The 16563-nt window shown below is 42.9% G+C and overlaps 1 protein-coding gene across 1 annotated transcript in view; it reads right to left on the bottom strand.

Moving 5' to 3' along the window:
* The window catches only part of STAP1 (signal transducing adaptor family member 1), a 75464-nt gene extending 69731 nt beyond the window's left edge, over positions 1–5733 (bottom strand). The window contains exon 1 of the mRNA XM_018559917.1: positions 5525–5733. Coding sequence (XP_018415419.1) covers positions 5525–5635 — 111 coding nt within the window. The 5' untranslated portion in view covers positions 5636–5733. The remainder of the gene's footprint in view (positions 1–5524) is intronic.
* Positions 5734–16563: the final 10830 nt, after the last annotated feature.

Below are 16563 nucleotides of genomic sequence, written 5' to 3' on the forward strand. Positions count from 1 at the left end.
TTACCTGATCTTTTGTATTTTACCAAAAAATGGGTAATATTTTGTGCATTAAATTAACTTGTTTAATTTTTACTAAAGTTTTGGATCTGCTAAAGAGTTGCGCTAATATCATGTGCCGAAAAAAAATTGCATCTGCATTTTATTCTACAGGGGCTGTGCTTTCAGGAAATATTGAACTCTTGAATAATAACATTAACTGATGGGATGTGTGCCAATTATATATGGGTTTTGTAAGTGGGAAGTGTGGTGTTCCTTTAAGTTTATTTTGTAACTTGCTGGGATACTGTTGCTATGGGCAACGCAAGCACTCGTACGAGGCCTAGTGACAGCTGATTGACATATCCAGCCTGTTTTGTTTACACTCCTAAGGAGCAGGCCTTCATTTTTAAAGGTTGAAGAAGAATGGAGGGGGGGGGGGGGGGGGGGGGGTTGTTAAGTGGTTTTCAGGCCTACAATGTGGAGTATATACAGTATAATGTGTGAAAAAAAAACACCTTGGCATCGAAAGGGTAAAGATTTTTCCTATTGACAGTTTTGGTTGCTGTATTTTTACTCTATTTTATGAGTACAGTACACAGAATTTTAAGGATTCTACTGACAGGCAGTTGAAATCCCTTTCTTAAATCTCACTTTTCTTTGAAAGGCTCTGCCCCTCGTCTTGTACTGGCTGTAGCCCTAGTCTGTGGTAAAATGTATTTGATCCATCAAAAAGGATCATTTCACCCTTTTCAATTGAGTGTGTGTCATAGATGTCTGGAGCCTTACGCTTCAGCTGTGATGGCTTATTAAAATCATGAAAACGTATGCCTCAAAAGGTCTGCTGTCCATTCAGATGCACAAAGCTCTCTGATTAAGATGTTGAATGCCGATACCACATCCAAAGAGCATCTGATTCCATCCGCTTTGATCACTATTTTTAAACGCAAATATGTTTGGCAGCTCAGTTTTGCCCTGAGCGTGCGCTATTTTCCTGACTGCAAGTGTTTTGCGACAGTTCACAACTGTTTACATCTGCGCTTCTGCTGCGCTGTCTGAAACTGGCGCATCACCTAATGAAACAATCGCAACTTAAGAAGTCCCCGTGACCACTTCTTCTATAAGCGACCGTTAAAGGAGAATTAGTGGGTGAGTGAAAAACACTCATCCCCATAATTCAGCTTCATTGTCACAGGTCAGCTCCATTGATCGAGAAGTGAACGAACACATGCCGCCGATCGCTGACTTCCCGATCATCTCCCTGCAGAGAGTGTTGACTTTCAGTCACCTCTGCCCGCTGTGATTTCCCCCTCCCCTCTCCGATCCTCCAGCGCTGACTGGAGTTTTTAGTGTGGACAGGTCTCCTGGGTGAGATGCCATTGGACATCAGTTTTGTAATGCTGTACCTTTCCCGCTAAGAAAAAATGGGAGCTATTTTACATTTGTTTTTGTAGAAAGTGAATGCTTCTATGAAAAAATATATGTTGCTTACTTAGATGCAGGGATGTCTTGTCACATGTCTGGTTTACCATAATAAATATTTCAAGCACTGTACCTTGTACCCTAGCAGTTGGCTGCAGTCAACACCTTGTTTTTATTGCCAATTAGGTAAACATTTCAGCATGTCATTAATGAAAACCAACAGATAAGGACCGAGAGTGCACATACATTATATTACCAAAAGTATTGGGATGCCTGCCTTTACACGCACATGAACTTTAATGGCATCCCAGTCTTAGTCCGTAGGGGGTCAATATTGAGTTGGCCCATCCTTTGCAGCTAAAACAATATAGTGTAGGTGTAAAGAGCAAATCTTATAGTAATTTAGAGAACAATAACATTTTGTGTCCATTCAGATAAAAATGCCAACTGATTTATTTAACCCCTTCATGACTGAGCTAGTTTTCAGTTTCTGTTCATAAATGACTGACACATTTTTTACATTTTTGCTGTGTGATTCTTCCACAGCAGTAATATACTTTCTTACTAAATGTACCCACACATATTATATATAGTTTTTTAGAGGACAGATAGGGCTATATAATTATAGGTTATCCCGGTGGAGGATTCGCCGTCCTTTAAGGATCATTCTGATTGGAAGGCTGAGGCGCTTTTGCGGTCCCTGTACTCTGTCTCGGGCGCTCTCGTATGTCCGGTCTTGGCTTCGGCCTTGGTTTCTCGGACTCTAACCGAGTGGGCAAAAATGTTACATCGGGGTCTTGCGGAGGAGAACGTCTCCCCCGCCTTTGTGGAATTGGCGGACCAGTTGGTGCAGGGCCTGCGAGATTACATTCAACTTCCCAAAGGTTTTAGGGCTGTGCTACAGCACTGACTGTTACGTCCACACAAGTGCTCCTGGTCTTTTCAGCTATCATTGTGGCATTAGTTTAACGTATAGAAATTGAATTGAACCATTAGGGATAGGCACCACACCCCCAATTTAAAATGTATACAAGAAAGATAAAGAAAAACGGGGCTTTAAAAGTGTCCAGACCATACGAAATGTCCATCAAACATACATGGTTTTGTATAAAAATATACTTTATTACATAGAGACAGCTTAAAAACTTGGCTACATTTAAAATGTCATTCACATGATACAATGCTACATTAAAAAACAAGCTACCTCCTTTTGGTGCCCATACATGTGTACATATATTTATTTATATATCATAGACTCCTTGCAAGTCCTAAATCCTGTAACAATTGTATGATCCACTGTGGGCCCAATCTGGATCATACAATTGTTACAGGATTACATGTTTGATGGACATTTCGTATGGTCTGGACACTTTTAAAGCCCCGCTTTTCTTTATCTTTCTTGTATATCATTGTGGCAGGCTTAAAAAAGAACTCCAGGATTTGTTAAAAGTAACCCTTGCAGTGGGGCAACCCTCTGGACTGCAAGAGTGAAGTGTTTGATTTTGTCTAGGAGCAATAAATGAAGAAGATACTCTCACCTGAATCTTGGTCCTGCGGCAGTGACTGCTCACCTCTCCCCCCTTCGCTTTGGTTGTGGTATGTCCCTTGATGCCCTCACATCTAATGAACCTGCATTACACATAATGACATCACGAGTCCTTAGACCACTAGAGCCCGGCAGGAAAATAGGCTACGGGAACCGGTCTAGCAGTCAGACAGGATTGAGGATCAGGTGAGTATATCTTCTTACTTTTTGTCACTAGACTAAAATCAGCACTTAACACTTGCAGTGCGTGGGTACTAACTGTCATCTCCTTACTACTCTTAAATATAGCAGTTATTATCCCTTTTACCCTGTTTTGGGATTGTGAGATTTATGAGAACTCCAAAATTAATTTCCCCTTTGTACTGTATCTCAGTACTAATTTCCTTCTCATCTTGATTTTACAGTTCCCATGTTCAGTTCCTGGTTCTGGATAGGGTGAGAATTATCCCCCTTTTCCATTTTCTTGGGCCTGGTTCCATGGAACAGACAGCTCCTCAAGTTCCAGATCATCTCCAGACCAGATCAGATTGTTTCCGATATCAAAATGCATCCTAATGTATCACTATGCTATTTCTGGCCTCTGTTCACGCCAGCGCAGTCTGTTCCAGACCAGACCAGAAAAATACTGCATGTCTCATTTTATCTGGTCTGGAACTGCTGCAGGTTCACACCATTTTCCGCACCAGATACGGAAAATGCTGCTGCATACAATACACTCTTTTCTGGAGAAAATGGAATTTACCACCTGTCACTGACTGATGTCTGCCTCCTTTGCTGGCAGTGTAGGCAGTCTCTTAGGGGCCACAATATTTTCACTTTGCCTTCCTCACAAGGAAATAACGTCTGTTCTTCCCTGGATGAGCGTGAGGCACAGAGCTCTGTGCTGAAAACTGTAAGTCCAGAGGTCCCTATGGGACCTACTTATTGGAAGGAAGATCCCCCTTCACCCCTCTCTATTTTAACTGATTATTTAATAAATATATGTATATAGATTTACACTGGTTGTATTGTGACTACAGACTGCTGTTTTAACTTTTTGTTGTGAGTTGGGATTTTTCCCCTCTCATCCCTTTTATATAGAGTTGTCAACCTCTTCGCTCTTTTCCTAAAATGGACATTATACTCTAGCCGCCTTTGTTTCACATTGACTGTTTCTATCCCTCTAGCTTACTATGGCAGGGCTTTTTATTATAAATCTTCCTACTCCTGAGGTCAAGGGCTAGTAATCCTAGGCTTCAGCCTTTACAAACAATTTTGTATTATTGACCACCTTAGATGTTGGTCTGTTTTCACTAGGAATGCACCAATATTGGTTTTTCGGTATCAAGTACCAGTACAGATATTTATATTTCAGTATCTGCCGATACCAAGTACCGCTTCCGGTAGCATAGTGTCGGCTTCCTGGGCAATCGGGAAGCTGGACAGCGTGTCAATACACGCCACCCAGCTTCTTGATTGCCCGGGAAGCCAGCTCCATGTTGGTTGGCCAGGAAGCCGGCATCCCAGCCAATTAGCATGGAGCCAGGTTTGCGGCAAATCAGGAAGCTGGAAGGCTGGTCAATACCAACTGCCCGGCTTCTTGATTTGGTGGGGAAGCTGACTCAGTGCTGTTTTGCCAGCTCGATGCTGATTAGCAAGGAAGCCGGCATCCCAGCCAATCAGAATGGAGCAGGCTTCCTGGCCAATCAGGGAGACAGGCCGTAACCTGCTGCCTGGCTTTCTGATTGGCCGGGAAGCCAGCTTAATTCTGTTTGGCCAACTCAATGTTGAGTAGCCAGGAAGCCGGCTTCCGGCCAATCGGCATCGAGCTGGCCATACAGCATAGAGCCGATTTCCCGGACAAACACGAATCCGGGCCGCGAGTCATCACTGGCAGGGAAGCCGTCTCCATGCTCCCTCGCGGCACTGCTGGTCAGGAAATCTCCCTCTGACTGGAAGTTCTGGTATCGGAGGTAAGTATCGTAGCATTTATAACAAGTACGAGTACTCGCTCAAATACTGGGTATATGCACCGATACCGATACTAGTATTGGTATCGGTGCATCCCCAGTTTTCACCCACTGTTTTTTTTTCTTATGCTGGTTGTTTGGTTGTCCTCCACATTCTTGTTGAGGTATTTGATTGTTTCATATAGCAATTTCCACTTCGTTGATTTGCCTTCCCTGCTTTGGACAACCAACTTCTCTTTTGGTTCCTTTCCTTGTTAGCATCTGTTTTCATATTTGATTCCTCTATTTGTCACCTAGCCCTGTTCAGACATTAACTTCTTCAGTGCTTGTTACCCACCCCTCAATTTGTATTTGTAGGTACTTTTTTTACCTTTGATTCCTTACTTCCTTCTGACTTTAAAATACAAGCTTGAGTGTACATACCCTAAAAACATAAATATTTTCAATGTCTACGAATACTTTATATTTCCTTCTTAGATGCCAACTGCATATTAAAAATGACAAGTAATACAAGATGCAAATAACTACGTTACGTGGCTCGTTTCCATTGTATGTATTAGTGCCCTCAGATTTAAAAAATAAACATCTAAGCATGTTTACCATACGAAGGGATCTTAAATCATGACCTTACCTTACTTCTAGGTCGTTTAATCCACACAAATCCCTCATAATATAAAGGTAGTGATGTGAGCATAGTTCTTTGTTGGGATATCCTTCTAGGTGCTGGTTCGATTGTTGCCATAATCACTTTTTGTTTAATCCACGTATCACTGCAGCTTGTATCCCTCTTTGTGAATAAAAGTACAATATGCTGTCTGTAGAAGGAAGTCAGGACATAAAAAAAAATGTGCAGATTGTTTGTGCTGTTGTCCAGCCCAACCCACCTCTGCAGGGAGGAGGAGAGAAAGGTGTCACAGCAAAGCCAGTTCGATGTCCAAATTCCATCAGTCATTAGAAAAATGCAGATTTTGCTGCTTCCAAGAATAGAACACCCTCCAGGAAAAAGTAACCATTGCAGTGTATAGATACTTTTTTACAGTAAAATATGTTCTTAATACTTAATGATTGTCATTTTATTAGTTAGTTTGCTGTGAAAATCTATAGTCGATTTCTATATATAATAATGAACAAAACAATTAGCCAACAGCCACAAGATGCACAATATGGAAGTTAAAAGGTGACAAAGAATAACTAAACTTTACAGGTTACAGTCCTATTGTACATATGCAAATAAAACTCAATATTTTTAGTTCCCCATGGTCCCTGTGTGTGTTGTAAAGTAGTCACAGCTCCAAGCTTGCTCCTGTGATGGACTACAATCTTAATACAAATTAGTAAACTAAATGTGAGATTGCTATCCATCAAGGGAGTGAGCATGGTGCGGTGGCTACTTTACAACACACACAGGGACCATGAGGAACAAATGTAGCCACCTTCCAGAAGGAAGGACAGAGTGCCAGCATGAATTCAGAGATGATTTGAAGATCTACAGCTGAGTGATACACAAATAAGATACATGTTTGGTAATAGCTAAGGTACATGAATGCATTTTTAAGATCTAACTCCTGAGTTTAGTGTCAACATTTGCTGTGCAGTGCTGTTGCTGCATATTTGACAGGTATTGGCTCGTATGTATGCTAGTTTTGTGAAATGTGACCTATTAGTTCTAAAATAATATGTAGACAGTAGCACTTCTCTAAAAGCTAACACATCCAATAGGCCTGGAGTTTTGTTGCAGTCAGCATTCAGAAATACACTTACTTTAAATTCTAGAATTTTAACTTTCGCAAAGTTGGATTGAAATTTTCCAAAACGTATAAAAACAACCAAATGTGGCAACATTGCCACAATAATAACAAATAAGAAAATGGTCCTTGCAGAAAATATCACAGAATACAAAATACTGCTAAGAACAAAAACAAACACATTTCAAGTTATCGAACAACATTCAAAAAGTGTGCAGAGATTCCAATGGGAAGGATGCCAAGGCATAAAGGACCCAGAGGAAAGAGAAGTAAGGAAAAAAAGAAGGGGGAGGAACAAATGGAGAATCACCTACTATAGGGTATCAAACACTCCAGTATATTGCAACCAGGGAGACCAAACAGCCTCAAACTCCTCCAGTTTATCCTGAGGGCCGGTTCACACCAAGCGCGTTCCTTGGAGCAGAGCAGTTACAGACCGGATCAAAACTGCGTCCAATGTATTCCAATGGTATTTTGGGCTCTAGTTCACACCGCAGTGTTCAGTTCCAGAGCATGTAAAAAAACTGCAGCAAAACTGCAGTGGCCCCCGTCATGTGATCGGCCCGGCTAGATGTAAGGAGCGCCTGGATTGGAGGCTGAACCGCGGCGTGTGCAGCGTGCGCGTTCGGTGGCCGTGGCGTGTGAGGCTTGTGTGTGGAGCCGCGAACAGGCAATGTAATAGATAGCTGACTAATCGACGATTGAAAACGTTGACAACATTTTCGATCGTCGATTTTAATCGACTAAAGTGAATCATTGTTGTAGCTCTAATCATAATCCATGAGAGTTTAGATCAAACATAATGAAACGGCACAGAAGGTTATTTCCAGGCCCTTGCTATAGAAATCTTGGCTGCAAGTAGAAGGACAGAGAGTAATTTGTCCTGTGTCCTAGAGACAGCTGGGTTGAATGTACTTTTTAAAAGAATACATCCAACAAAACGTTTGGATGCAGTCAGTGCAGCAAATGTGCTGCCTGGTAATTGCTGTATTGTATAGTGTGAAGCAGCCTAATGGACTGATATTGTGTTACAAATGTTAGTATTACTGTTGGCTGTAATTTTTTATTTTTTTAGTCACATGGGGGAATTGTATGGGAAAAAAGTGATTCAAAGTGGTAACACTGGTTTGCATAGTTGCCTAGAGATGTAATGTTGTACTGAAACCTGTTCACAGTGACACACCAAAAATGTAGATGACTAGGTGAAAGTTTATTTCTAGTATTGGAACATACATAGGTAACCATGGACTAGAGATGCACCGATACTAGTATCGGTATCGGTGCCAATGGCAAGTATTTGGGCGAGTACTTGTACTCGGGCCAAATGCTCCGATACTTGAGCTTCCAGTATCAGGAAGCTGGGCAGCAAGTCATTACACGCTGCCCGGCTTCCTGATTGGCCGTGAAGCCGGGCCCATGCTCCCTCGTCACTTGTGACGAGGGAGCATGGAGTCGGTTTCCTGGCCAATCAGGAAGCCGGGCAGCTTGCCATTACACCGAGCAGCCTGCCAGGAAGCCGGGCAGCGTGCCATTACACAAACCCATGCTTTCTGATTGGCCAGAAAGCCGGCTCCTTGCTTTATCGTCACCTGTTGACGAGGGAGCATGGAGACGGCTTCCCTGCTAATTAGGTGGCGAGCCTTTTCACGCCGCCTGGCTAATCAGGAAGCCAAGTGGCGAGTCATTACACGCCGCCTGGCTTCGTTAATGGGACTTCCGGTAGCGGTATTCGGTATTCAGTAATAAATGCGTACTATTGCATTTGACTTCCGTCTGCGCCCTGGTTGTCCAGCAATCAGCATTGGAAAACTGCCGGCTATTACGAGCAACAACATGCACCTTTAGGGGTTGCTCAGCCCCCCTACACGCTATTTATGTCTTCAACAGCATCAGGGCACAGAGGAAGGAAGCATGTTCAAGCAGTTTCCTGTCATGCTGTGCAAGCTGTCAGTTTTCCAAATCTGATTGCTGGACAATCAGAGTTTCAGATATAAGTCAAACATGGTGCAAAGCATTTATCAAGGTACAAGGTACATTTATCAAGGTACATGACTGTTTAGTGTTCTTTGAGTAATTCTAGGGTCAACTTCCACTTTAGGATCCCAGCTGTGGTGTGTGTATATGTATCAGGAAAGTTTGAAGGAGAATGTACAGAGATACAAGAAACATCCGGACCGGGGTGTCCGACCGATGGGTGAATCAAACAAAAAAGGGAGGGGAGAAGCGCTACAAACCAAGCGAAGGGGGGCGGTTTTTTAGAAAGGAAGGCTCGAATAGGGACCAGTTTTAGTTCGAGGGTCCGAGTGATACGTTCAGTGGTTGATCCGATTCGTCCCAGAAAACATAAATGTATGATACGGAGATGAGGATGTTGTGTAAAGCAAATCAAATATGTATCAGCATGCTTAGTATTGTTTAGTTTGTTTTTAAATGGTCACTAGACTCATGAGTCTTTTTGCCTTGTGCAATTGCCCTAGGGCCTTGATTGCTTTTTTTACTTTATAGCTTAACATTCCTGGCAAATTCAATTTAACCTTTACTGTGACCTTTAGTTCTAAATCAAAGACTACTGTTTTTAATGGTTTAAACCTTGTACATTGACTTCTTTTCTGCTGTAGCCATTATGTCTATATCTGACTTGATGGTGGACACTTGATATGACCTGCCAGGTACACAGAGACACACTCTGTCCCTTTTACATAAATGGCTTCTTTCACACCTCTTTTAAACCAGTTCTTCTCCCTTTCTAGGATGCGTTCTTGACTGTCTTCAAAGGAGTGACCTTTTTCCTTTAGATGTAGGTATACTTCTGAATCCTGACCAGAGGGTTTGGCTCTTCTATGCTGTGCCATACGCTGGTGTAGCTGCTGTTTTGTTTCACCGACATACAATTCTGAGCACTCCTCACTGCACTAGACTGCAAACACAATGTTGTTCATCTTGTGTTTTGGCTTTGGGTCTTTTGGGTGAACCAGTTGTTGCCTGGGTTGTATTGCTGGGTTTAAAGCAGACAGGGATGTGATTTTTTTTAAAAACCCTTCTGAGTTTCTTGGACACCCCAGCTACATATTGGATGACCAAATTCTTCTGTTTGTCATGCTTTTCAACCTAACTGGTACTCTTGCCATTCTTTCCTCTTCTTTCTGTTTTGACAAAAGCCCAGTCTGGATACTCACAAGTTTTAAGGCCCCCCCTGAGGTGTTTAAACTCCTTCGTCTTGGCTTCTGTTCTGGTGGGAATTTTCTTTGCCCGCTGGTGTAGAGGGTGGTGGGAGTCAAATAGAGGTGGGGGTGAGACATCTATTGTCCTGCCACATACAATGCTGTTTTAACACCTCTCTCTGGGCAGGTTAGTAACACCTCCTAGACTCCAATTATGCAAATGCAATCAACACCTAGTTGCAACTAACAGATTACTGTATTTTTCGCTCCATAAGACGCACTTTTGCCTGCGTCGAGAGGGAGATATGGGGCTGGACAGGCACTGCCAAGGACAGTTACAGCCAGGTCCCCAGCAGGTGAGGGACCTCAGCAACCGATCCATAAAAAAAAATAAAGGGCCAGTAGCGGCCTTTAGTATCAGGGCATTCTCAAGAGTAAAAGTACTCCTGAAAATGCCCAGTATCAGTCCTGATACTGATACTAGTATCGGTATCGGGACATTCCGAGTTTTTAGTCATATTCAGTGTTTGTTCTAGCTAACTCAGTAGATTGTTTAAAAAAGGGCAGGATGTGTTTCTAAATGTGCAGAATATAGCAAGTTATTAATATCTGTAAGAAACAACACCATAGATTGTTAGTCCAAGAAAAACCCTGTTGCAGCAAATCGAGCCATGCTTTATAATGGTTTTTGTCCTTCTCTAGATTAGCTGTGGTCTCAAGTGCTGTCCATGAGGGTTGTTAGATTATACATTTTTATCTGTTGATTGAACTCAATGGACTTGTCTATTTTTCAATTTAAGCAGAAAAAACTATGTAACCATTAAAACGGTAGTGCATCTGCCTTGCAGTTAATAGGTTTGATTAGCCATAACCTTATGGATTGATCTTTCCTTTGCTGTGATGGTCAATATAACACAGCTTTCTATCAGTCTTAAAATGTATTTGTCAAGAAAGAGTTAACATGTCTAAGCTGTAATCACTTCCTTGTTTAGGGCGCATTCCTGTTGTGTGGCATCAGATAAAGATGACATTGTGCTCACCAAAACCAGCAGCAGGCAACAGTTCAGATATGTTTTAGAACTAATTTAATATCCTGTACCTTATAATGAGAGAATAAACTGAGCACATATGTAATCTGTAATCAGATTGGTATACAGGTGAAACTCGAATAATTAGAATATCGTGCAAAGTTCATTTATTTCACTAATGCAACTTAAAAGGTGAAACTAATATATGAGATAGACTCATTACATGCAAAGCAAGATAGTTCAAGCCGTGATTTGTCATAATTGTGGTGATTTTGGCTTACAGCTCATGAAAACCCCAAGAACCCCAAATCCACAACCTCAAAAAAGTAGATTATTACATGCAATCAATAAAACAAGGATTGTACATAGAACAATATCGGACCTCTGAAAAGTACAAGCATGCATATGTACTCAGTACTTGGTTTGGGCCCCTTTTGCAGCACTTACTGCAATTACTTTTGCACAATATTGTAATTATTCGAGTTTCACCTGTATGTATTGTTCACAATGTGGTATTACTGTAGTGCTGCAAGTGTAAGGATTTGTTCATAGTGTGGCATTGTGAGGCAATACCACGGTGTTAGGTGGCCTCAAAGTCACCCAGGGTTCTCAGCCAGAGGGGCTGAGTGGCTCCAGGAAGACATTACTGGTACCAGGAGAGAACTGCCTTTTCAGTTCTTTCTGGGTTTTCTGGATCAAGGTTGGGATCCTGGAGCCAGGAGATTTCTTAGAGCTCTGGGTGGGAAGAAATCTCCATTCCTGGGTCCATGCTTTGGTGGTGACCAGCACCTGATTGTGCACCTGTTTACACCCCTCATGAAGTGTGTGCTGGGATGTGTTCAGGGCCCCACCTGTGAGTCAGGAGAGCTCCACCCCGGAGTCAGTGTGGAGGCCAGGGCAGCAGGGAGCTGCGGGTTTGTGAACCATATTGAGAGGATTGGCATGTTATTGCCGTTGTCTGGAGGAACCAGACAGTGGCCCTAAAGATTGAGGCCGGAGCAGCAGTGCTGCGAGAGAGACTTGTTAAAAGACTGGGACACCTTGAGTGTACGTGACAACTCGAGGATTGGTGAGCCCCTATCTGTTATGCTACAGCAAGCTATTTATGTTGGATTTCGTGTTATCTATCGTTTTGAAAGCAAATAAACTGCATTGTACTTGCACCTCCTGTCTTCAGTGGAGTGTCCTTGTTACAATAGATACATTATACACAACACACTTGCATACTGTGAAGGGAATTTATCAAACTGGAGCAGACAAAATCTGGAGCAGTTGCTCAGGGTACCAATTCAGCTTTTTTTCTTCAGTTTGTTCCGTTATTTCCACTCACCTCATAGTTCTAGCCGACCTGTGACAATGAGACTGTCACAGGTCGGCTCAGTAGATTGGGAGGTGACCGAACAGATACCGGCGTACGCTCACCTCTCGATCCTGTCACGGCTCCCCGCCGTGACAGGAGAGGGGCTGGACGGGGGAGGGGCTGGGTACAGCTGGTTCTGCCTTTAGACAGGCAGAGCCAGCTGTCAGTCACGCAGCTGGGCGGATCCCTGCACAATTGTCGGGATCCGCTTCAGCTGCGGCGTCTCAGTATACCGCTAGCAGCTGCTCACGGTATACTGCGGCGTCTCAGTATATCGTGAGCTATAGCTCGCGGTATACTGAGCCTAGGGTGACGGGAGGACACTAGTTTGTGTCCTCCCGTTACCCTAAGGAGAACTATGGGGAAAAACACTGACCCCATAGTTCTCCTTTAATAAATAGTATACATTGTGTGGTCATTTTATGTAAGTTTAACAGTGATTGGACCATTGACAATGATTCCTAATTGTTTCAATGTCTTTTATATTGTAATTTGTTTGTAAAACCTTTTCCCAATCGCTAGCCATAGCCTGTAAAGAAAACGCCAGCTAAGAAAAAGCAGCTAAGTATTTTCTCTCTTGTTACGTTGTACGTTTCACATGAACTACAAACTTCTATTGTTAAAGAAACAGCACCATCTAGAGGCAACCCATCAATGTGCCCTGATAACACCATACTGCTGCTTTGTGTTACATAAAAATGCAGCATCTGTTCATTTTAATGCAGCACACTTCGCGTGTCAGCTTGCATCAGTGTCCATAGGTGATGAATGTCACCTCTGAAAAGATGGACATGTATGTAATACATCTTATCTTATTTTCTCCAATCAAGCTTTTTTAGGCTGCATGCAATCATGGCAGCGACTTTGCAGTGCCCTACAAAAATAGCTTTGTGGACCGTACCCAGACCCCGCTGGAAGGAAGAAGTGTGATCCGCCTGTAATATTGCCCTGGGCACTAGATTTTCCTTTACCCGCCCACCTTGACACATTTACCTCAGGGTACTATACAGGTCCAAGGCAGTGGTGTATCTGCACCGATGCGACCCTGTCCCTGAAGACCTTTTGGGGGTGGGGGGTACGCTCAACAAGAATGAGTGAAGCCAAGGGTCGATAGCCCCCTTCCCTCGTTTGAATATCTGATGCTACCAGTGGGTGATTCTCTGCAGCTATCTCCAACCAATCCTCCATTGGTACCCCTAGTCTCTGGGCTCATTAGGCTGCTACTGGCCCTGTAACACCTGTACCATGCCTTCTTTCTTTCTTCTCCATATACAGGCCCTGCTGCAGGCTGTCTCCCTGCCCTCTTGTTATTTTCTTGTGCCCCCATTGTGATGGTTTCTTTCCCCTCCTCCACTTATCCTGAACACACAGGGGCAATGCTTTGGACGCCTAGGGACTTTATGGGGTCCTTGCTGGCACCTGCACAGCAGCGTGGTGTGTGGGGGCCATATTGGTGCTTCTGAGGGCAGGAGAGGGGATGTGTTCTAGACATATGCAAGAGATGTAAGCTGTGGCAGCCATATTGGCATGTCAAAAATGGCAGAACATGTGGAGAGAAAGCTAGGGGACTGGACGCAAACTGCATAAAGCATTATGCTGACCAGGCTGAGCTTCCGCTACTTGGAGACAATTGAGGTGCCGGTTTGTCAGTACCCCGTTAGGACACCTTACTTTGGTGGGATCGAAATGATAAAGAACAGGAAAAAGGGAAAGCCAGCTCCACTGCTACTAATGGGTGAGAATGGGGGTTACCTGATACTTTCCCCGGGGACTCTGCTGTAAATTGTCTGTGTGTTAGCCAACCTTTAAGCATGAAGGCCTCTTCCAATACGTCTATTGACCCATCAGGGGGTACCACATTCTTCCTGTCTTAGCAAAGAAGATTTTGCTGCCTCCATAACGGTTTTCATGGAACAGATATCTGCTACGATTGATGCATCCGGCCACAGAGGGTTCAAGCACAGTCTCCCTTCTCCTTCCTCATCTAACTGCCTGCTGGACACGCTATGGATACCACCCTCATGCCAGATGAAGTGGAGGTTGTGGAAGTGAAAATGCATACCTCCTCAGACTCTAAGGTGGATTCGCCTTGTCCCAAAAGTTGCTCATGCTCATTGATCAGGTAAGCCAGTGTCTAGACATTGAACAACCTGCGCAGGATCACCTTTAGGTCACCAGTATAGGTTCCCTTAAGAACGAATAAGCCCACTAAGACCTTTCCGACGCACACCCTGGTAGAGTAGATGCTGTATTTACATTGGCAGCTTCCTTTCCTTACAGATGTGTAGTCTCCTGTAGCTTAGGTTTTGGTCAATGGAATTGTGGGAGAATGTCCCTTTGAAGAAGACTTGAATACTTCATGAAGAAGGTTACTGGGGATAAGAGCATGCTCTGAACCAGCAAGTTGATATCTAAGGTTCCTCACAGTAAGTCTACCTAGCTTTTGGTCAGAAAGTGTTCCTTTTGTCAGCTCCCAGGATTCTATCCATGCGCTATTGCACTCTCAGGTTGTCCACATTGTGGGTTACTTGGAAAACCTTCTGTTGAAGGTCAGTCCCAAACAGACCCTGTTGACAGATTTCCACAGAACAATATGAATGCTGCAGCGTTTCCTCAACTCCCAGAGATGAAAGTTGGGTCCCACTCACTGTCTAGAATACTTGGATATGAACCTGGCCAGGGTGTTTCTGCCCCGGTGAAGGTTCTGTCTCTGCACCGGTGAAGGTTCTGTCTCTGCGGTGTGTACAGATAAGCAGTCGGTGGCTCGTGATTGATGTGGATCTACATGACTGGATGATTTATGTTTAATTTATATCACTGGACAAAATGTATTCATTAAACATGAATTTACATGAACTACCATTAGTATACTGGCAAAATAATATTTTAGGGCTCTCATTTACTGGTCGGACTGTGGATTGGACAGATATGGGTCCTCGGTTCATTGTTATTGACATGGATATACATTCACTCTGTATCCTCAATTTCTTTTTCTATATCAAAAGGGACATATCAGACCCCTGATATTTTCCTGAACCCCCCCCCCGTAGTCACGTACAACAGTTTGTACCATATTATGCACATGCACTGCAGTGCGTTGTTAGAACACATCACAGTGCTTGATTTCTTTTTAAAATTACATTAATTTGACTGTGATGTATTGTTGTGCTTTGTAATACACTGTGTTGCAATTAAATATATGTCTGCATCATTTTATCACAACACACACCAACACAGCGCACAATTGGCACTGCAGATCAGGCGTTACCACAACACAGATTTTAAACATAAGTTGCTTATTTACAGTTTTGCGTCCCTTTGTTTCTTTTTTTTTTATTGAAAAAAAGGCACAATTTAAAATGTTTACAAATATATTATTCAAATTATTACCCAATATAGTGTTATCTTTTAGATTTTGTTGGAAAAATATTTTTTTGTGTGCACTGATACTGATTTTAGTGTGCTTTTATCGATTTTAATTGTGTATTTTTATCAGTTTAATATTGCTTTTATAAACATTTGCGCAATTATTGCAGGACCTACAAAATTAGTAGCACCATCTTTTTATTCTGCCATTTCTGTGCTTTCAGGAAATGTATGGCTTGGGGGGGCCTTTTACAAGTGCTAAAAACAGCAGTTGAAAATTAACCCAATTCATGACTGAGCTGGTTTTTAGTTTCTGTTCGTAAATGACTGACACACTTTTGACATTTTTTTGCCGTGTGATTCTTCCACGTCAGTAATATACTTTCTTACAAAGTGCACCCACACATATTATATATTGCCGGGGTGTGTGTTTGGAAATTTTTGAAAAAACTACTTGTCCAAGGACTAAAGTGGGGGTCGAATCTACTTGTCCCTCATGACAATCTACTTGCCCTGATACAAAAAAAAAATCATTTTAACCAAAACCGTATTTAGTAGTGCTAAGAAGCACTTCTCATTGGTCAGTGACGTCAGGTGACTGCGTTGAAAAACGAGTGCTTGCAATTTGCGAGCGAAATTCAGAATACATGGAACAGGTACAGATAGTACACCCGTACTGGTGGATGGGAAGGACCGTTTGCCGAAAGGTAAGTATAGTGGGAGGGAGATTTGTGCAGGTAATTCCATTTTCCCAAATTACTTGGGAAAGTGAATTTACCCTTTAGGGTTGGTGCAGACTTGGGGATTCCCAGGACGTGCGATCGTGTGCGGTTGCATACAGCGGTTGCATTCGCATGTATGGGTTTATATCTGTGTGGCAATCGCTAGAAAAAGGTAGATGTACCTATTTTCACAACATGCACCGCGCAGTGTTTTCAACCGTGATCGTGTGGGATCGCCCGGGCATTATTGTAGCAGAAAAACGCGCAATCTGCCTGGCACGACTGGGG

Source organism: Nanorana parkeri, unplaced genomic scaffold (assembly GCF_000935625.1).
Source record: "Nanorana parkeri isolate BGI_ZX_2015 unplaced genomic scaffold, ASM93562v1 scaffold421, whole genome shotgun sequence".
Lineage (NCBI taxonomy): Eukaryota > Metazoa > Chordata > Amphibia > Anura > Dicroglossidae > Nanorana > Nanorana parkeri.